Genomic DNA, 22,686 nt, shown 5'->3' on the forward strand with positions numbered 1-22,686 from the left:
GACCATACTGCCGGGTAAAATATTGCTGCCGCTGCTGCAGCTATTTTATTTTTATTGTTTTTTTTTTCTTTTTTTATTTGTTTTTGCTTATGTTTTCTGTTTTTCTTTTATGATTTTTTTTATTATTTATTTATTTTTTTAATTTTCCCTCTCCCATCCCACCATTTTAATTTTTTTTTTTTTTTAAACCTTTCAAGTTCAGTCAACACACACAGAACTGGCAAAAGTCAATACAACAAATAACTAAGTTTCATTTTGAAAAACTTGTGCAGATGAGTTGAAAATCAAAAACTTTTTGGAGCTCATTGAGCTAATGAGAAAAAGTAAGAGGACATAACTAAACAGGGATAAAATGTTTTACAGTGTAGAATAGTTAAAAGTCCATGTGTAAAGACAGACTAGGGAATAGACGAGTGTTCAGCATGGTGACATTTGATGTCCCTGACAACTTCTGTAGTCTCATTAAGCCACTTTCTAGCAACCGTAGTTATTAAGACACATAAGCACTTCAAAGGGACATTTAATTATGTCTTTTATGTTGCAGAACAAAACTTGTGAACAGCTACAGCCTGTAACCAAAGACCTTATTTCAGGCATTTAACCGAAAAACCATAAAAAAACTCATTAACTTTAAGACGATGGAACCAGAAGTGCAACAAGCAAACTGATTTCCAGGTTTTAGGACTCATCACACCACTCTATAGATCAGAAGCTACTATAACATAATTTGGATACTTTCTGTCCATTTGATAAATGTAAGCCTAATGTTCACGCCATTTCTTTAATTTATCTCCGCTAACCACTTAGAAAAATGAATTGTTTCGTAACTGCTAGATGTTCCATTATGTTCACGAGCTAGTTACTACAAGTCAGGTTGTTGGAAAGATGGAAAACCACACTCATCTTTATGCATCACCATGATACATAAGGATAGGTGTGGTTATCCACCACAAATTTCCACTTTTTGATTTTATCTGACAGTCCAAAGCCTGTAAAAAATTCCATTCTTGGTTATATACAACATTAAGAGGCAACAAATCTTCACATTTAAGGGCTAAAACCAAGGGTGTGTTTAGACATTTTGCTCAAATAATGACTCAACAATTTATGACTTGAAAAGTAATTACACATTTTCTTATTAATCATCCAAATGAACAATTGACGAACCCTCTTGGCAGTATTCAAAAGTAATAATACCAAGTTTTTATTTAGTATCTCATTTATAGTCAAATCGTTGATATAATTTGGAATTAAAAGTAAAAAGGCATTATTTGACTGAAGAGGAGGATGTACAAAAACAACGCTAAGGGTACGTGAACATATTTTATGACATTTAACTCTACGAGTCGACAGCTAATTCATCCATAACATACGTTTTCTTTATGTTCGATGCTGTTGCATCCGAAAGCTTTCTCCAATACATCCCCCACCCTGAACAACTTTTTTGTTATCAAACTTGTAGTGTGTTGCTTTTATGTTCACATATAAAGTGTCTTTGGGTCTCATGAAATGTGCTATACAAATAAAATGCATTATAATTATTATTATTATTGTTATTAGTTCCGACATGTAGAAACAACACATTAAACACAATGTCATGTCTTCTGGACTCAGTTTATTTGCAGCAAATCTTCTATGTCTCTCAAGCCTTCCCATACAGAGTGTCTCTCCAACTAATAACATCAACTTCAGATACAAATCTGTGTAATCCAGTAACCTTATTGTTCCTGTCCCTGGACTGAGAGCGCTTTCACTGTCTTTATCCAATCTGTCATATTTGAAATAAGTGAGAAACATTTCTACGTGCTGAAAAATCTTGCAGGATTAAAACATCCACCTAACATTATAACCAGTGCTGAGTGGGGAGTCATGAGTTGCTGTTGAGAAGGGCAACATCCATGGCAGACTCTAAAATTAGGGCAAAAAGTCAACAGCCACTGTCACACCATTGCTTTCACATCCTTTGCTGATTTGATAAAGACACACTTTTACTCATCAAATCTGAGGTTTTTTAAGCCAGTGACATGGCTCTGAGAATGACACTCATGCACTACTTTGGAACAGACTGAAATGTCTCATTGACGATTCAATGGATTGTCATGTCATTTTGTAGAAACATGTATGGTCCCCAAAAGGATGAACCCTTAAAACTTTGTTGATACTTCTTCTGATGCCATCATCAGGTATACCTTTGAATTTGCCTAATATTTCAATTTACAACCAAAACCTGCAAAACTAATGACATTCAGTGCCAATAGGTTATTATTAGCATGCCGTCAACTAAACTAGATGAGCATGAACATTTTCATTGTTATCATGACAACATATTAACTGTGCTCTCTATTAGTCTCTCAGACGTAGTCTTATTTGGGATATAGGCTTGCTGTAAAAAAAGAAAGGTATGGCAGACAGGCAAGTGTCACATGTTTAGGTAGAAGACAGACCTGCTTGGCCATGTGTTTGCAAGCACAGCACAAAGTATTTGGCATTACATTACAGAAAGTTTTGCAGTATAACTGAAGAAGATTTGATCGGTTTAACTTCTGAAAGGTTTTCACTGGACACTGAAGACCTCTGGTTCTTATGGCTTTAGGGTGTTTGCCTCCATCTGGGACACCTGTGGGGAAGGAAATGGAAAGTGTAAACAAAGATGTTTATTCAGCCAACAATTAAAGCCAATACTTATTTGTTTCCAGGTCTAACAAATACAATTTGGGTATTTGGGTAGATCATGTTAGCCATCCTTATCCACAGTTTATTACTGGACGCAGATGTGCGGCTGGCATTGATTGCTACCTGGTTGTTGATGCATCTGAACTGCCAGACCCAGCCTGTGTTATAGAGGAAAGGCCGGAGGTCAAAGCGGTTATCATCAGGACTGTAGCTCTCAGCGTGGTAGGATGGTGTCACTGTGGTCATTTTGTGGCGGTTCACTGAGTACATGCGGAAGAAGTGTTTCACCTTCTCGGCCACCTGAACAAAAATCACAACATATTTTCAGGCAATGTTATATTTAAGTCTTGCTAACAGCTGCTAAATTCACAATATTCATACATCCTCAAACAAACTTTTCATTTACAAACCTAATTCAAGAAAAAAAAAAGTCTCAATGGCAAAATGGCCAAACATAATGTTGTAAGCACTACTGTGTTAAACTGTTGTATTTAAAAAGTGGCTGCACTTCAACAGTTTTGAACAGAATTGGTATTTATTCCTAGATGTCTTTATTTGTTCTTTTTTGCTTTGACTGTCAAAATAGATAATAAAAGAATATTGTATGGAAATCATTCTCTGCAAGATTTACCTGAGCCAAGCCATACAACAATGATAGCAATCATATCACATCCATACAGGGCTAGTATATACAGCAGTTAAAAGAGAGAAAAAAAAAATCTTGACGTCCTCCGTGCATTTGTTGATGTAGGCGGACACAGACATGTCATACTCATCTATGTTGATGTGATCGTTGTAAGTGGCAGCTGCTTTGAACATATCTCAATCAGTGCACTCAAACGGTCCTGTAGTGGCTCCATAGCCCCCTCAGACCACACCCTCACCTGCCTTACTGTAGGTTTTCCTCTGACCAGCAGGGACTTATATGCTGGAATTAGCATGACAGATAGATGGTATGCATAGCCAAGATGAGGGCGGGGGGCTGCTCTGAATGCACCTTTAATGGTGGTGTAAGCCATGTCTAATGTATTTTTCAAATGCTGGTGGAAATGTGGGAGAACTGACTTCATGTTAGCCTGGGTGAAATCCCCAGCGACAATGAAAAAGCCCTCAGTGTGAGTAGATTGCAACTCACTGATAGTCCAGTAGAGAACTGTCATTGCCTCTTCAGTGTCAGTGCTGGGGGGCACGTCCACAGCAATGATGGAAACTAAGGTAAACGCCCTGGGCAGATAAAATGGTCTGCAGTTGGCATTCAAAAGCTTAATGTCTGATGAGCAATGGCTTTAGACAAACTTAGCATTTTGACACAAGTTGTTGTTCATGTAAAACCTGGTTCTTTAGTTAAGTACATTTATTGGAAACAATTGTGTATTTTACGTCTTTCCTTCAAATAAACACGTTTGAACATACATGCTGGTATATTTAATGCTGTGAGTGAATGCTGCCATCTTCTGTTGGAAATTTTTCAACCTTTACTAGCTATTAATAGGGTTATTGTGGTTGTTGTTAATAACCGAGGGTTAAGTTGTCCTCTTGGGACTAAATCGTAAATGGACTTTGTTTATGTTTCCACTCTTAGTGACCACTCAAAGCTCTTTATAACATAAAACAGCATTCACCCATCACACACAAACATTTATACACTGGTGACAGAGACTACCATGCAAGGCACCACCTGCTTATCAGGAGCAATAAATATTCATAAGCACTAACACACTGATGAAATAGCAACTGGGAGCAATTTGGGGTTTGGTAACTTGACATGGGGCCAGGAACCGAACCACCGGACGATCTGCCTCCTGAATCAATTAATTAGAGCTCAAACACTGACCAGTGCAAGGACTTATTGAATCTGTAAGGATTCTTATTATTTTATTTTTTTTCTTACATCTGGCAAAAATTGAGATACTGCAATGTCATTACATGTGGGTGTGTCCAGGGGACTCTATAGCAGCCCCTTCTGTAACGCTGACATGAAAGAAAAATGTCCCACACTGTTTACTGACCTCCATGGGTGAGAGCACATCCTTCCACGTGTGAATGAGTTTACAGAACATACTGAAGGGGCCACACTTAGAGATCTTCCTCAGTCGTCCAATCACAGATAACTCAGAATAGGTCATCCCCATGTCTGCCTGAGGAGGGAGGTGTGGTGGTGGTTGGCAAAAGATGGAAGAAACAGGCAAAGATATATTTAGGCATATAGAGCCACTTAAGTATTTTTAAAAAAGAAAACAAACACTGTAAAACTGTAAAAATGAATGTATTAGTTGATCAATTGATAATGACTGCAAACTGTGATGAAAATGAATAAAATATTTCATTCATTGTTTAGGCAAAAATGTCAAACATTTGTTGTTCCAGCTTCTTAAATATACAGGTTTGATGCTTTTATTCATTATTCACGATAATCAGTGAAAAGTATTTGGATTTTGGACTCTTCTCTTTTGAATTTCATAATCACTATCCAAATCATCACTTACCTCATCTGTTTGCGACACCTGTCCGTCTGTCAGCGGCTCTAATTCAGCTGTGGGTGGAGCGGCCACGATGCTGCAGAGACATGTGTGTGTTTATATATATTTTTGCACCACAGAAGCGTCCATAGCTCATTTTATGTTATATTATATACATATTTTATTGGTTATTGATATTTATTTGTGCTTATCTGAGTGGTGTCCTCTCTTGTGGTTAATTGTAGTGAGGCTGGACAGAGGAAGGTAAATGTATATTTCTAACTGATGTCAGGTGCATTGCACATGCTGTAAAATCTGGCTATAAAAATGCAATGTATTGTCGGTTGGGACAGCAGGGCTTTGTGTAATGACACTGATGTTGCTGCATCACCAGATATCATTGACAATTATTTAAAAGTAAAATCTACCTAAATATCACGTTCTTGATCATTAAAGTCTCTCTTACACTGCTGGTTCTGGTGTTTTTGCCATATTTTTCAATAAATCCCTGTACTAAATTACCTTCTCTTTCTTCTGCTTCTGAAAGTTCACATTTTGGTTAAAACCTTGCGACCGATTTCTGCCTCAGACTTTGAATCATTCTGCCCTTGAATTTCTGTGTTGTCAATACTCACAAGTACATCATTTAAGAGTTAAATTTCTCCAGAACTTTGTCAGCTGAACTTACCCTTTAAGAGTGGTGAGCTGGAACTGCTCAACACAGTAAAGCAGGAAGCTCTTCAGGTCTGTCTTGCTGATGCCTCCTATTGGGTTGATGTCAGCACTGGAGCAGTCATACTTTGTGAAATATCCTGTCAGACTGAGCAGGAAAAGTTGCTTAAACTGAGAAAAGTTAGGCTACAGCACAACTATTTTCAATAAATATGTCTGAAGAAAAAGACCATTTATCTGTATGTAGTTGCACTGCCTTAGCTACATTAATGATGTTAATGGTAAATGTTGTGACAAAAATGGTTTGGTTTTTGGTTAACAACCACACATTAATATACAAAAAAACAAAACATAAGCAGCACTATGTTAAAAGACACAAGAGGCTGCAATAGTGGGGCAAACATTGAGTCTTAAAAATAGTTTTGACAAAATGGTCAAAGAAATATTTACAGCAAATCACAAAGATGAGATAGGACTTTGCAAGTCAACAATGACACAATCTTGTTATCCTCCACCTGAACAAAAATATGATGTCTTCAAGATACACAGTCAACTACTAGGAATGCAAACTTGCACTTATTTGATTGGCAGTGCATGTTGCACTTCCCTGTGGTGAAGCTTGGGCCAGGTTAGACTTTTTTTCAGCAAGCCAACATTTATTCCTGGGGCAACATTGAAATGAGCCAAGATGAATAAGGAGGCAAGATGAATTAGGATGCACCTTTACATCCAGAGCTGTTGTTTATAACCTGTCACACAATAAATTGGTTTTGGTTTTTGCTGTTGTTGGTGGACGTGTCCTGAAAGTTGCTCAGGCTGATTGACGGATAGTGTGATCAGCTGTTGGTTAGCAATCAAATGATCGGTTGATTAACAGTTGCAGCTGCACTGTAATGAGTACTTTACTGTTGTTAGTAATATGGTTTGTAATAAGTACTTGATAACATTACCTGTAAGATATACTTTGATAACAAGTTCTGTAATGAGTACTATAATAATATGTTATATATCATACATAATACGTGATGTTTTTTTTTTTTTTTTGTACTGTGCCTAAAAGCAGAAATTAAATTTATTTTCCAAAAGACAGAAAAATGAAATATAGTAGTAATACCTCTCATCTACATTGGCTGAGCCAAGCACCAGTAATCCACCTGGCTTCCCTCGGGCCCAGAGACTCAGCTGGGCAAACAGGTAGGCTAGGACCATCCTGACCCTAGCCTGAGAACGAAGCCAACACACACAAGCAAACGCACACAGACACACACACACAGAAGAGAGGGAGAATAATTATTTTTAAATTATTCATTTGTGGATTAATTAATGAATTCTAAAATTACTGTTAAATGTTGTTTTTGTAAATCCCTTTTTAATTCGAAGTAATTATTGATGATTAATATTTGATATGTAAATTCTATTTATAATTCCTTTTTTTATTGCCAATTAAAATTTAAAATAATGAATGACATGGAATTTGGTCTATTTATAAATTGATTAATAAATTAATTTGTAAACTAATTTATTTATGCCTATCTTCATTGTATAATTAATTGAATGGTTTACTGCTGTTTCTGTGACACTTGTGATCTGTAGCACTGATAAAAACTACGAAATGGTCAGAGAGTGTTACTGACTCAGCAGTGTGAAGACTGGTGTAACTGTCAGTATGGCCCTTTTTACACAGAGGTTGCACAGTACCGCTGCAACAAACACCCTTCTGTGTGATTTCAGACAGCATGCGTATTCTGGGGGCAAAATAGGTGTGATGTGTAACAAAACAACCACAGCATTTAAGTGTGACATTTTATATACATGTCGGGCAGCACTTTTCTATAAAATTCAAATGGCATAACATGATAATAAAACTCATTAACCATCCCTGATACAGTGACTATATTAAGTATTCACCCCCTTCAAAGTGTTGCTTTTATAAATGGAATCATGGTTAAAGTAATGCCAATTAATTCAAAATATGTAATGTAAAAAAAGTGTTTGCACAGGTATTCACTCCCTTTAAAGTGATTAATAGTTCAACAGAGGTCTGGCCAATTGGTGCCAGTAGTCTCCAAATTACTGAAATGGAGATCACCTGAGTGCAGTGAATGTGTCTCGAGTGATCATAGTATAAAGACACCTGTGTCTGAAGGGCCAGCCACTGGTTAATCAGTATTCCTGGCTACAATTTCACCATAAAGAGAATAGAACGCTCCAAGCAACTCTGTGAAAAGATTACTGAAAAGTATAAGTCAGGGGATGGATACAAAAACATTTCCAAGTCACTGAACATTCCCCAGAGTTCATTTAAATCCAATATTAAGAAATGGGAGGAATATGACACGTGTAAATCTGCCCAGAGCAGGCCATCCTCACAGCCCAAGTGACCGAAGAAGGAGACTAGTGAGGGCGGCCACCAAGGCACCTATGACTACTCTGAAGAAGTTAAAAGCTTCAGCAGCTGAGATTCTGCATACAACAACTGTTACATGGGTTCTTCACCAGTCAAAGCTTTATGGGAGACTGGCAAAGAGAAAGACTGAAAGCTCCTTTAATCTTCACTAGAGTTCACCCAAAGGCAAGTGGGAGACTCCAAGGCCAAATGGAAGAAAGTTCTTTGTTCTAATGAGTCCATCAGACTAGACGCTATACGTGGACACTAAACACTACACATCACAACAAACACACCATCCCTACTGTGAAGCATGGTGGGGGCAGCATCATGCTGTGGGGATGCTTCACAGCAGAAGGACCTGGAAGGCTTGCAAAGGTAGAGGGTAAAATTAATTCAGAAAAATATGGGAAAATCCTGGAGGAAAACCTAATGCAGTCTATCCACACAGACTCAGTACTGTGACTGAGGCCAAAGGTGCATCTTCAAAGGGGGTGAACACTTGTGCAATAACTTATTTTACATGATTTCTTAAAAATTAAATTACATTTTAGAAATCTGTTTCGTTAAAGAGTTTGTTGTATCGTTTTGTTAAAAAGTCTTATTATATTATTATATTGACCATTGTTCCATTTATAAAAGCCATAAAAGGGGGAAACAATTAAGGGCGTGAATACTTTTTTTGTCGATGCACAGAGGCAGAATAATCATGCAGTTCTGCCTTGAACAGGCTGTGTGTAAGTGGCTAAGTGTGATGACAAGATGACCAACAGTAAAAAATGATGATGATGAAAATGACAGAGAAAGAATAAAGACAACAACTGCCCTGATGATAAAAACCATTCAAACCAGACAGTGTACGACAGTGTCAAACCTGCACATTCTGCAGAGCCAGGTTTTCTCGGTGGCTTCCTCCATTTGCGCGAAACTGAGGAAACCTCCCAGTAACCACTGAGAAGATGCCCAGAATGCCTTTCACTGCCATGTCAATGTTAATATTCATGTGTGTGCTGCAAGCAAAAAGATAAATGACAGGATGAAAATATTGTTATTCGTAGCAAACTCAAAATAAAATGACATTCCTTTATTCCAATGCACTGTTTGTTATGTTATTCTATACATATAACTGTTGAGATAAAGCTGCATTGTAGAGCTGTCTGATGCTGGATTTTGAATATTGGATGATGACATGGTGGCATTATTATGATTGTTATGATTATTATGATTTGTATTATTATTATTACTATTAAACCACAGAACCAAAAATAAAATGGTCCTTAAACTCATTAAACAAAAGCCCTTCAACAAGAATCCTGCCTACCTGCCGATCTGACTGGCCAAGCCTTTGGCCCTGCTGCATGTGTCCTCTGAGGAGTTTTCACTTGCCATGTAGCAGGTGGTGAAGATGTGACCACATAGCTCCCTTGGGTCCCGAGGACGGTAGGAGTCATCCCCTACCACTCTACGGACATCAACCAATACCTGACTGTCTGAGGGATAGAGAGAGACGACAAAGATAGACAGAAGGCAGGAGGGGGGTGGGGGTGGGGAGAGGATACTTTTTGGAACTTCTGTTTTGTTTGAGTGAAGAGATATTGGAAAGCCAGGAGAGTGAGAAGGATGGCATTTAACCATGATCCAGGGCTGGATTCTTAAGTAGGAAGTTGGCCCTGAATAAGCAGGCCACTGTGGTTTCTAGGAAATGTTACTCAAAAATAGGGAAACATTTTTAGATTTTTTACTCTAGTAAGTATTTGTGTCATGGGGCTAGAACTGTGATATTAAAAATTGGCAAACAAAATCTTGATTTAAAATGGAAACATCAATACTGAAAAATCTGTATTCAAAAAAGTTGAATTGGCACTTAAAAAAGTGAAAAATATGTGTGTGTTGATGTGTTTTCAGCGACAAAAGGTTCTTGATTTGTTTCTTTATCTGACTTTTTCAATGACTTACGTTGTTTACTTGTTTCACTGGTCATATGAACATCTTGAGCAGAAATCCATTGTGCTTCTCAGTAAACCTAATGTGTAAACATTTTGTCATCATAGGCCTGCTTTGGTGATGGCACTAATCAATAACACTTGTACAGTATAATAACATTATTCTCAATGATGTGTAATATAAAAAAAAAATGTATTTGGTAAATGAAATGTTGGAAGTTATTGCTGAAATAAGAGTCTTATTTCTTCAAGCACCCCATACCATAACTGAAGGAAAAGATGTGCATCAAAATTCAATCGAAGCAACAACTTCCGCAAATTCACCCAGAGCTCCCAAACCAAGGTAAGTCTGCTCCTTTCTGCACTTGTTTTTCACATTTTACCTTAGGTTAGCTATGATAGCTGATATTAGCCAAGGTTAGTGCTTCAACAGATGACTGCTGGACCAGCATAATGTCAGTTAAACATAAACTTGCTCTATCTGAAAAAACAAGGACAGCGTCAAACAGACATAACATAATTGCAAATTGTGAGTTCCTGGTGAACTTGTGGAATTCATTGCTATATGCTAGGCTTACGGTCATGTCAAAGGCTTCGAAGTTGAGTGGATCTTACCATCTCGATACATTTTGTATTTTAGTATGCAATCATGCACATCACAACCTCTTTTACCATCTCCTCAATACACCTCCTCGTTTCAGACTGGTGATATAGGGCCACAAGGGTTTAAAAAATTATACTACATTTGAGTCCTTTGTGGTGCATCTACTTTCTAAAATAGTGTGATGATGATTAATTGAGCAGTATTACAGTCTTGGGGACTGAAGCTACTCTGTTTTCTGGTGGTATGGCACCAGATACTTCTGTATCTTTTGTCAGATGGTGAACAGACTGTGGCAGGGTGGGTGTTGTCTTATAGTATCTTTGGGCTCTGTGCAGCCATCTCACTTCACTGATGCCATTGACACTCTGTACATGGTACCAGTGATGTTCTGGTGGTTTCAATCACCCACCGTAGAGCCTTCCTGTCCTGGGCCGTGACAAACCATGCTGGTTTGTGATGTTTCCAGTTTCTATACCATCTGTTTCACCTCCTTACCTGAATTACCAGTAATGAAATCAGCTCACTGCTCGGCACATGTTTTTAGTACTCGGTCAGGTACATTATCTGCACCAGCAACCTTATTTATATTCACTCTCAGCCGGATTTTTCTTACATCAGCTGTGATTACTGACAGTGGCCTGTTCTCTGGAGGTGGAGTAGACTTCACAGCTAAATCTTTGCTCAGGAGATCAAAGCAAGCATAACATGTGTTCAGCACATCTGGCTGTGTGGCCTAACACATGACAGGGGCGCTCCTGCTTGTGTGGCCTGTGACATGTTGAATCTCCTGCCACATATCTTTAGTGTTGTTGGTGCTGAGGTCCCTCTCCAATCTCTGCTGATATCTTCTCTTTGCTTCTTCGATAACAGCATTCATGTTTGCTCTGTTGAACCCGCATTTGCATGTGCATATCTGAATGCACCGTTTAAATAGTGGGAAACAGACTGTGCTACTGACTTTAGACCAGCTTTTTGTTCAATGTAATACATACATGCCGCAAGTTCATTTGTTGCTTACATAATGTGGGCAATGGGCATGAAAATAAGGAATGTGATTGAAATTTTTTTTTTTGTTTTTTTTTAAGTATCAAAATAATAGTCTGTGTTTTCAAGGAAACTGTTTCCAGTTTCAATAGAACTTTTTCAAACAGAATGTGTTTCTATTCAAATTTTTATTTTTTCTTCAATGCCAAAGTGAAATGCCACTATTCTAGCCCCACATTGAGGCAAAGCGAATGATACTCACTGCCATCCTCTATTGCCTGGCAGAGCAGCACACACATAGAGTGGACAATACAGGCGGTTGAGGAGCTGTCGACACCTCCACTCAGAGGTAACAGAAAACCAGCCTGGGACACAAATCAGATCCATCAGAAAAACACCAAAATGAGTTCATAGGGTCTAAATCTAATTTCTTCTTAATTTCAATTACTTTAAGGTCTAATAATCCTAATGAGACACACACAATTGCACATGGTAAAGCTGCATCTTTTTTAGTGTGTATGTTCTTCCTCACCTGTCCACTTCTCCTCAGGTAGTCCCATAGCCAGCAGGCTGGCCCAAGACTGAAAAACACAGGTGCCAACTGCTGTTCAATGGCATAGAGGGGTTCTCCAACTGGTCCATTTCAAAAGCTAAATATGATTTCAATTTTGTACCAAATGAAATGTGTTTTATACCTGATCTCTTCCTCTGGTGTGTGATAGTTCCATGTGACTGGTTGGTGTGTAGGGAGGTAAATATCATCCCCACTGGATAAAGAGAAGTCAACTTTGACCCTGTGGCAAGTTTTGGGTTCACTCTCCTACAACAGAGAAATATGAGAGTGAGATTATCAAACAGTGATCATGAAATAATAACTGCAGTAATCTCTTAACACTAGGGTGACAGGTTGAGACGTATGTGCCCAATGGAGGAGATGTATGTGACTTTATTTGACATTTGTGTACAAGCAATTTGTGAACCTTGTAACGCAACCATGTGTCTTACTGAACAAACTCAAAAATAGTAAGAAGTGAATGAAATTGAACATGTATTTAGGCAAGAAACATCCAGTGGGTTTATCTGAGCTTGTTCTAATAATAACTGCTGCTAACTTCCTGCTGCTAATGTATATGCTGATTTTGCAGCCTGAATGACTAAAACAATGAGCCAAACACAACTAAAATGCTTATCCTCAATATGTTTGACCAACTCTTTATCGTTTAAAGTTGCATTAATGCTTTTTGTGTCGCTTGGGGGCAGCAGAACAGGCAGTAAATACAACATCTGAAATATTATCATCTTATAAAGTTGCTACGGTGAACATTACATCAAACGTGCTTATCTACACATCCTACAGACACAGAGCAACATTATCGTTCATTTGGAACCGTGCTTGGGTATACCTGATTGGATGTACAGTCGAGGCCAAAAGTTTACATACAGAGAAATGTTGTGTGTGTGTGTGTGTGTGTGTGTGTTTTTCTGTGTTGTAGGAGGTCATTACAGCAACTCTTGACCTTGAAATGTTTATGTCTTTTAATGTATTTTGTGTGTGCCTGTAAAGCACTTTGAGTTGCCTTGTGTCTGAATTGTGCTATACAAATAAACTTGCCTTGCCTTACAGTACACTTGTAAAAAACATGGATATCATGGCAGTCTTGAGTAAAAATTATTTCTCAGCTCTCACTTTTCTATGACAGAATGAGTAGAAACAAAAATAATGAGATAATTATGATACACATACAGTAACTTGAACAATCAATGTTGGTGATTATAGAAAGAAGAGCTCCATAAATGTTTGTGCACTACAAAATCTTACCTGACTTTCCATCCAAATGGGGAGTTATGTGGGAATTTTTCAAGTGTTTAGTCATAAGCCAAATCAATAGTTTGACCTGACACAAGCTGGTAATAGGTGAGATTTAAAGGTAACAGGAGGCAGTACAACAAGCAATAGACCATGATTAGACCACTTTGTACGATACAAAGGCTGTAAGCCGGTGCTTTCTCACCATGTTTGGCTGGCAATTTTCTCCTCTGTAGCTTCGCACATCCTCAAGGTCAAGAGTTGCTGTAATGACCTCCTACAACACAGAAAAACACACACACACACACACACACAGTCATGTTTTCACACTGCATTGCACAACTGATCTACTCAACACCTGTGTCCATATAAACAGAGTTTTATTTGCAGTTACGTCTTGGATCGTTTCATACTCACCACATCATTAAGGGAGAACTGTTCTCCCTGTGCCACAATGTCACCGTTGATGGCAACCATGGCACAACCATCATAGTAGACACGGTCTCCATCACAACCCCTCTGATTGGCATACAAGTAGATACCCCCACTCTGGAACAAAACTATATTTCATACTCAAGGAAGAAAATCTAATTTAATCTAATCTAGTAGACTAGCAAATGTCTGAGGACTCCTGGTTCAAGTATACCTTGGTGGTGGCTGACTTGACCAGGTTGACTCTTTGGTCAGCTTTGCGGAGCTCGTGGTGGCTAGCAGACGAATTTGTAAAGATTTCAACCCCATCAAGACCCATCTGAATGTGGGGGCTGAGGAAAGAAAAAAAGTGTAGTCATCAGGAGCTTGTTTCAGACAATATATACAACATCTTTACAATCCTTAAACAATCCCCTGTTGCTCTACCTTCTGGGTTTCCATAGCTCTGCACACATCTCTGTTCCAATGCAAGTGTCCTTTGTGGATAATACGCAGTCACCAAATGGGACTGTGTCCTGATGAACATAGACATAAAGAAAAATAAAAAACATAGACCTCCTGCTTGTTCAAGTTTCCGTCAAGGAACCTATAGCAGAAAGACGGAGCACAACTTATCTACGTTGTATGAACGTTCATAAAGAAATACCCTTTTACGATATGAAAGAACACATTTCATTAGTTAATTTGCGGTTGGTCTCCAATAAGTAAACTTGAAGTTATTTCAGAGAAGTAAGAGTAATGGTGATGAGCAGACCACTGCTTCCTCTCTCCCCTCTCAGTTTCATAGGTTATTTGTCTTGGTGATGGAGGCGTTTGTATTTGTGTGCGTTATTTAGCTCATGCTTCATTTGTTTATAAGGTGCATTTAGTTTGATTTGTATGTTATCGTAATTAAATAATTTATTTCCATGCAAGTTGAATTATGCTGGATTTATAATAGACTGGAGCTTCTGAATGAGCTTAGTAATGGATTAACCATAGACTGTAATAATTACAAAATTAAAATAACTCTTGAGGCTGTTAGCAAAGTAACGTTATCTCCAGTTCTTGATATATATATATGTACATTTTTGACCAAGTTGTTCTGGTTGTAAAGGTTTTTCTTTTGGTTTTGAATAATTCAAGGAACGAAAAACTGTTGAAAGACTGTGAGCAAAACATGCCGTAAATGAAAAATGTGGTCACAACCAACCTCTCCCTAACACCAGAATCCAGGGGATAGATAACATTATATATGTTAAGACAACCTATTGTCTTAAGTGTGCTATTTCATTTTGAAGAGGCGTTACTTCACTTAGGGTCATGCGCAGAGATGTGCTGGGTTTTGTCTGCTTATCCATGAATCTCCTATACACTTCATTAGAACTGGCGCCAAGAATGTTGGCATGATGACATGATGTCCTTTCCTTCTCTTGCGGTTCCTTGTGTATAGTCTGGATCTTCATACAGATACAGTGTTTTATTTTTGTTTTATGGTTTATTTGTTTTTACCTGCCCTGTTACCTCCTGGATCATTCTGGGCAGGAAATACTCCTCGACTTGCCTTGAAGAAACAAGCAAAAAGATAAGTACATTCACTACTAGCCGCGTCATTTACAAAACTGAAATAAAATCGTACTTAGTCACTCGAAGCGTTATGCACCGCAGTTCTCACAAGGCCAGCCGTGCTCTGCCTGTGAAACTATTAACTCACACAGTAGTAATGTCTGCTTTTATTTTTGCAGTCTGATACAATGGCCTATGAGCTGCAGCCGTGCCTGCAAACACAACGACTACTTCACCCAAAAATGTGGACATAGGAAACGCTTACAACTCTTAAAGGTCAACGTAATCTGTCTCCCTGCACATCAAGCTGATTGTTTGACACGTTTTTCTGTTTGGGGGGGGGGGGGGCGGGTGCAGGTCCTTAAATTCCTTAAATAAATTGCCCATGCAAACAGACTTCCTGATTAAGATATCTCAGTTTAATAGTTGTTATTGTATATAATACATATGATATAATTTTGAATATCTGAAACTGTTTTGCATGATTACACCCTAACAACAGTACAACAGTAAGTGTTCTATGAAGACAGACAGAGTGTACGATGGGCCACATATTCTGCAGCAGACTTCTGAGAAATGACCAACCTTAACTGGTTCCATGGTGAGAACCAGCGCATCTCTCGGTAGTTCCCGTCATTGGCCATCTGCATTTTAGGTCTGATCAGCAGTATCTTTCTACAGGATGGAACAAAAATGCAGAGTAAAAATATAAACATACACTACCTGTCAAAAGTTTTATAACACCTCAATTTTTCCAGTTTTGTATTTAAATGTATGCAGTTTAATGTCTCATTGTACTCTGAAATGAAAGGATACAACAAATAAACATTTTAAGTTAAAAAAATACATCATGGAATCAATTTATAAACCAAAATGTATTCTAAACTTTTGACTTATCAAAGTAGCCACCTTTGACAGATTTAACAGCTGAACACACTTTCTATTCTTTCTACAATGGAAATGAAATGTTCTTCAGAAAGTTATTCCCAACTCTGTTGCAGAAGTTCCCATAAATGTGTGGCACTTGTAGGTTGCTTTGCTTTCACTCTTCTTTCCAGTTCATCCCAAACCAGCTCGATGGGGTCCAAGTCTGGAGATTGTGCTGGCCACTCCATGTTTTCAAGCTTACCACCTGGTTATTTTTTCCTAAGGTAGTTCTGGCATAGTTTGGACTTAAGTTTTGGATCATTATCTTGCTGTAGGATGAACCCCTGTCCAACTAGGCGCATATCAGAGGGTACTGCATGAGGCTGCAGAATGCTGTGCTAGCCGTTTTGGTTTAGGGTGCCTCGAACTCTGTACAAGTCATCAACCCTGGATCCAGCAAAACAGCCCCACCACCATGCTTCCTCCTGCACTGTGTAACTGTAGTCACTGACACCTCGGCTTTCTTCACTATTTCTCTGTAGGAATGACCTACATTTTAAGTGTTATAATGGTCTGTCTCTCTTCCATCGTTAATTGCCTTTTTTTCAACATTTTTATAGCAACACAATACTTTCTGCAGTATTAAACTGTTCAAATAATGCTCACGAGGGTATGGTACCACAGTGTGTTCCAGCACTACTTTTATGCAGACAGAGGAGGTTGTAGGTAATCAAGACAAGTTGGGACACCTGTAGGAACTGGTAGCACCAACTTTCAAAGCTTAATCAACCTCCATTGCTACAGAACAGTTTTAAGTTTTTAACCCATTTCAATCTACCCATATCCCTGAAAAAGGCCTTTTTGTATAATTCTGAAATGTACATTATTTTTTCAGTTTTGGGTAACCTTACCTTTTTTTTTTAACCTCTGGCAGTTTAGCACTTACCTTTGTACCATTCCAAGCTATTCATTGGAGTTGAACTGCTTGAATTTCAATAAAAAACTGGAAAAATTTGGGGCGCTCTAAAACCTTTGACCGGTAGTGTACATAGGCAGTTTACATCTGTATTTGCACTCTATGCTTCAACTGAACATTTTGTCCAGTCAAATTACAGTGGACAGAAGACAACATCTCATTTATGAGATAAGACTGATGTGTAGACATACCTATTAAGGAACAGTATCCGGCAGTTGTAGCGTACATTATGATGCATGATGGGCCTGAAGGGGGAACAGAATCCAAAACACTCAAATGTGACACCAACGGGACCGTTTGTCAGTTTCAATTCAGAAATTTAGGCTGCAAATGCTAGTGTCCATTGTGTCATCCATTCACAGTAACTGATGAACTAAAACTGAAAATATACAGTCCCAAAAGTTTGCAGAGCAATGACTGTTACCTTTCAAGATTACTGGTTCATTGAGGGCTTTGATATGAAAACTTTTAAATGTTGCCACTTGGTGTTGGTGGAGGTGATCTGAATAAAATTATGTCTGATTCACTGTTTAGACAGGACTGCTAGACTGAATAGTGCTTTGGGAGTAGTCTGACTGAGGCAATACCCACATGCCGACGTCACAGATGATGTCTTGGGTGACGGGAGATTCTAGAAGTTTCCTCAGAACTTGAAAGCTGTGGAGCAATGTGTCAGACTCATAGAAGTGGTCTGCACAGCCATACCCGCTGGAAGAATGTAGTGAATTAGAGAAGATGTTAGCAGAATAAAGTAAACTGAACCTCTTAACTGTGGCAGTGTTAAGAAACCTGTCCACTACAGAGCACCGACAGTGTTCCAGTGCTGTTGGTTCAGTAATTCTTAAGATGATTATTTGGACCAACACAAACTTTGGCCAAGATAATCATACGATGACACTTCAATATGGGACATACATATGTCAGTATGAAGCCTAATAAATTGTCATGCAAACTAATGAATGCTTCTCTCATCATACCATATCTCCAGCTCTGGACCCAATCTGTATTTAGCTCCATGAGCCTTAGCGATCTCAATACCTGCAGAGAAACACACAGACAGAAAACAGGCAGCGTTACTGTTTACAAAAATTATTGCTGGCTTTGGTAATGCTAATGGAAGGTTTTTAACAGATTCAGGGTTATTCATAAACAATAGATTCAACAAAGGACACTTTGACTGAGAGGATTCAATATCATGCCAAATCGAGGCTGGATCACACTTGTGCCAGCTCACAATCAACCGCAGGTGTGATGCCAGTTGGTAAAATCTAAGATTTGGTACATCTAACCCTCCATCACAACCTGCCATTTGAAGTTATCTTGAGTCATCTTAAAGTTATCTAGTCCTCTCCAGTTCCATTAGCTCTATAGAAGGCCGGGCTCAGTTATCATCTCCTCTCACTCCCGTTCTTAATTACCCAGACTTCCAGCCAGGGTGTGAGGACCAGGGCTTTAAAGTGTGGGCCACCTCTGGGGTTTCTCCAGCTGAACATATGCTGAAGAAGAGCAGAACGAAATTTGAAAAATTCCCCATAAGGATGAATGGGAAAAACTTTGCAGAAAAAGCTGAATATTTTGTGCTTGCAGCATTCACACGAATTAGTGCGCAGCCATGTTGTCTAGATGTGAATCACAGAATGTGAACAATCAACAGGCAGATCACTGATACAGACGACATCTGTTCATCAGAACACGTGTAATACTGAGCATTACTCTGAGAAAATGCCAGCAAAAAAACACTGTCTGTGAGGAACTCGAAAGGTATCAGAGGACCTCTAAACGGTGGCTCAGAGACAGTTCTCGCGAGAGGCTGTCCAACAGTAGCCGAGCACTTTCTCAAAAAAATGCAGAGCTGAAGAACAAGTTGGTTGAAGAGAAAACCAAATATGTCTGTCAGAAGAAATTGACAGTCCAACGTCACCAAGAGCTGGCTCAGACAAGAGACCAGTTGGAAAAAGACAATAGGTTGAATGAAATGGACATTAACAAGCCTCAAAAGTACAGTGTACAAAGTACAAAGTACAGTGATCCAACAGGTGATGCCAACCAGGTGAGAAACAACACAAAGAGAAGGAAGAAGACAGACCTTCAAGAAGATTATGTGGAAGTCGAATTTTCCCATATAATCAACAAAGACAAGTCTGGAGCTGAGCTCCAGGTGGACAAGGACAGGATCAAGCTCTTTCAAGATGAACTGGGGTGGATGAAAGCTTTGGACTTCTTTTGTGCGTACGCAACGTTTATAAATGAGGCCCCTGGTCTTACATGAAGAAACTGAATTTTGGGCTGTTTTGGGTTTTTATGTGTGTCAGAATTAATCTCAGCTTTAATATATAGGCCCTAGTCAACATTCAAATGATAAGATGTAGTTTTGAAATTAGTTTAGTAACGTTAGGTTGGGGGGTTTTCCCCCAAACACCTGTTAGCTAATTGACAGCGCTGAATAGAGTTTATTGACAGAGGAGACAGATTGTGGTTGACAGAGGGAGATAGCTAGCTTAAAAAAATATTTATATATATTTCCATGAGGAAAACATCGCCTGACATTTAAATTTAAATTCCCACTGGCAATAAAAATCTGAAGCAATCTGGCTCATTTGTAAACACGACACTTCCCCCTCCCTCTCATGTTGTTGCTTAAAACATGACACCGGCTTTGAGTACTAATAATAACAATCATGACAAAAAATGATCAAAGTCTGCAGATCAAGATAAGAAGCTGCAACTGGCAGTGAGCCTGCTTTCTTTTCTGTTGGCAGTAGGGCTGCCCGATGAATTGAATTTTCATCGTTATCACGATATGAACATGTGCGATAAACACATGGCAAAAGACTGCCTGACACACGATGAATAAGACAAATCATTTTGTTTACATGCGCCATGCATGCACCTTGGGCATGCCACCATTTAGCCTATCAGACAGAGTGCTGGATACGAGGGCCAATCAGATGAAGCCCCAGTTAGCCTTAGCTACCCTGAAAAAAATTAATCGGAATCAGTTTGGTGGTGGTGATTGCCAGGTTATGATGGCTAAGGGAAGAGAGAAAAGCCATGAAAATGTGGTCGAAGTAGACCTTGTGGTGAAAAGAAACAGCACTTCTGCTATATGGACTTATTTTGGATTCAGGAGAGATGAGAGATATTTATCGCAAGTTATATCGTCATCGCAATATTGACCAGTGTTATCACACATTGCAGATTTTCCTCATATCGTGCAGGCCTATTTAGCAGTGAAGACATAAACTCCATGACAGAAAATTATAAAAAATATGATATTGTATAAGAAACGACTACCCCCCCCCCCCCCCCCCCCCCCCCCCCCCCCCCTCTGGTAAGGCTACGCCTCTGGTAAGAACCTGGTAAACACAAACTTCGGCCTGGAGGAAATCATCTCCCCTGTGCTTCCCGACCACGGTCCGGGAGCCAAGCAGGAATGGTGTAACACATACTTTAGTTCCATTTTGACAGGTAAGTACCCTTTTCCAACAACCACTTACACTGTAGTCTTGATTAAACCGAGTCTACATTTTCGTCACTGTTGCACCTCGCAGCATTTAGTCTTATGAGCGATATATCACAACTGATACAACGGTGCCACTTACTCTTCAGTATTCTCTCCAGGTTGCCCTCAAAGTCCAGAGCCCACTGATTCAACGAGCAAGTAGCAAGAGTCACTTTCCGCCCCATGTCTTTGATAGTTTCCTGATAAAACGGTTAGTAAGTCGCGTAAAAAAACCAGGAGGACGAAGCCAATAATTTGACATAAAACGTACAGTTTGTGCATATAACTTCCAAACTGTAACTATAGTTATCAATCGACCTAGCTGTCAAAGTACTGAATGGAGTTACGTCGGCATGAGTAGAGAGAAGACCGGCCCCCTACTGCCTCCTTCTTCTCCTCATTCCTAGTATGAGTTTAGACGCTGCTGTGCTCATTACTGCCCCCCACAGGATAATGGATGTGCTCTGCAGGAGAGTGTGCACTAGACATTTGATACAGTTAGCAAAGTCCAGTGATAGCCACACTCCTGTCCTCAGCTAATGCCCTAAATGTGCCTCACTCGTCAAGTAGGTCAGAAGTTAAGTCTGAAGGGTCGTGAGATGTTTAATGGGCGACAGAAGAACAGAAGACAAAGGTCTGTTACACATGCCTGTGTTTATTTGGTCTTTTCTCAAATCTTTGCTTTGTTGTAAGATATTGTATAATTCAAACATTTTGACCTAAAACAGTTTTTAAAACAACAACTTTAAAAGGACTACCCTCAAAAAGTGGTGTCTCAAATAGGACACAAACATTTTTTTACATGCATACATACAGGGGTGTCGAACTGGTGGGAAAAGTGGGACTGATTACCAGGGCCCCAATGGGGGAAGGGCCCCTTGAAAGGCCTGAAATAAAATGTTGTTTTTATTTTATTTTTTTATTTCTAATTAACTATTGTCATAACTAACTTAAAATTGGCAGAATAAATCAGATGAGAGACTTTACTCTGTATAAATAGAAAATAGTGGAGGCTGTCTGAGGCCCCTCTCCCCCCTCACAATACATAATGGTTCAGTCCACCCTGCAGCTGCAGGTGCCCGAGGATGCCTCCAAACAGCTTAACGAGTGTCTGCTGCTCATCAACATGTCTTTACCCAAGAAAGCAAAATCAGGGAGCCATAAACGATAGGAGAAGGCAGAAAGGGAAAGAAAGCAAAGAGAGGGAGCAGTCATTGAAACTATGTTAAATCAACATTCCGTTGTCAACATTTGATTCATTCATCATTCATTGAATCAACATCAAACTCTGATGTTGATTCTACATCATTTTGCACCCTGTTTTAATATTGAAACAACTTTGAAATCCTGTCCATAGATCAACGGAATTTCAATGGTATTTCAATTATCAGGAATATTGAAACAATGTTGAAATTTCAACTGAACTAAGGATCAACGTAATTTCCCTCGGAATGAATAAAGTATCTATCTATCTATCTATCTATCTATCTATCTATCTATCTATCTATTTCAATGGAATTTCAGTTGTTATTAAGCATAGCAAATGATTGCTAGGCATACGAAAATGTAATGCAATAAATTAAATAGCCTATAATGAATATCCTGCTTTATCTACAGCCAGAATGTGAAAAAGTGATGGAACATTTGAAAGCTTGTATGCCTATAGCCTTGCCTAAAACACTGACCACACCACACTGTTTAAGGTAAAAACAAATTCATTTTATTACACTCTTTATTTATTTCATTATTTGTCCTAGTCTATTTAAAGTTTCTGGTCCGACGTCTGACTGGTTTGTCGTCCAGTCCCTCCTGCCCGGTCTGGCGCATAGCGCAGCC

General features: G+C 39.0%; 1 protein-coding gene across 1 annotated transcript; it reads right to left on the reverse strand.

Annotated features, from left to right (window-relative positions):
* Positions 1-1,595: 1,595 nt before the first annotated feature.
* Positions 1,596-21,247, reverse strand: nadsyn1 (NAD synthetase 1). Its single transcript, XM_030395106.1, has 21 exons — positions 20,951-21,247; positions 18,326-18,386; positions 17,940-18,056; positions 17,540-17,593; positions 16,091-16,180; positions 15,452-15,503; positions 14,387-14,475; positions 14,175-14,292; positions 13,946-14,077; positions 13,734-13,805; positions 12,417-12,541; positions 12,254-12,302; positions 11,984-12,086; positions 9,512-9,680; positions 9,065-9,200; positions 6,919-7,025; positions 5,821-5,952; positions 5,160-5,229; positions 4,683-4,811; positions 2,797-2,973; positions 1,596-2,617 (listed from the first exon to the last, which is right to left on the reverse strand). Exons 1-21 carry the CDS (start codon positions 21,033-21,035, stop codon positions 2,582-2,584), a joined length of 2,103 nt encoding a protein of 700 aa, XP_030250966.1. The 5' UTR covers positions 21,036-21,247; the 3' UTR covers positions 1,596-2,581.
* Between the last annotated feature and the right edge of the window lie 1,439 nt (positions 21,248-22,686).

The sequence above is a fragment of the Sparus aurata genome, chromosome 17 (assembly GCF_900880675.1).
Source record: "Sparus aurata chromosome 17, fSpaAur1.1, whole genome shotgun sequence".
In the NCBI taxonomy this organism is placed as follows: domain Eukaryota; kingdom Metazoa; phylum Chordata; class Actinopteri; order Spariformes; family Sparidae; genus Sparus; species Sparus aurata.

Coding starts and splice junctions, on each gene's coding strand:
- nadsyn1 (XM_030395106.1), bottom strand. CDS start 21,035: ATGGGGCGGAAAGTGACTCTTGCTACTTGCTCGTTGAATCAGTGGGCT. Junction 13,806..13,945: donor AGTTCTCCCTTAATGATGTG/GTGAGTATGAAA, acceptor TCTGTGTTGTAG/GAGGTCATTACAGCAACTCT. Junction 9,681..11,983: donor CCAGGCAATAGAGGATGGCA/GTGAGTATCATT, acceptor TCTATCCCTCAG/ACAGTCAGGTATTGGTTGAT.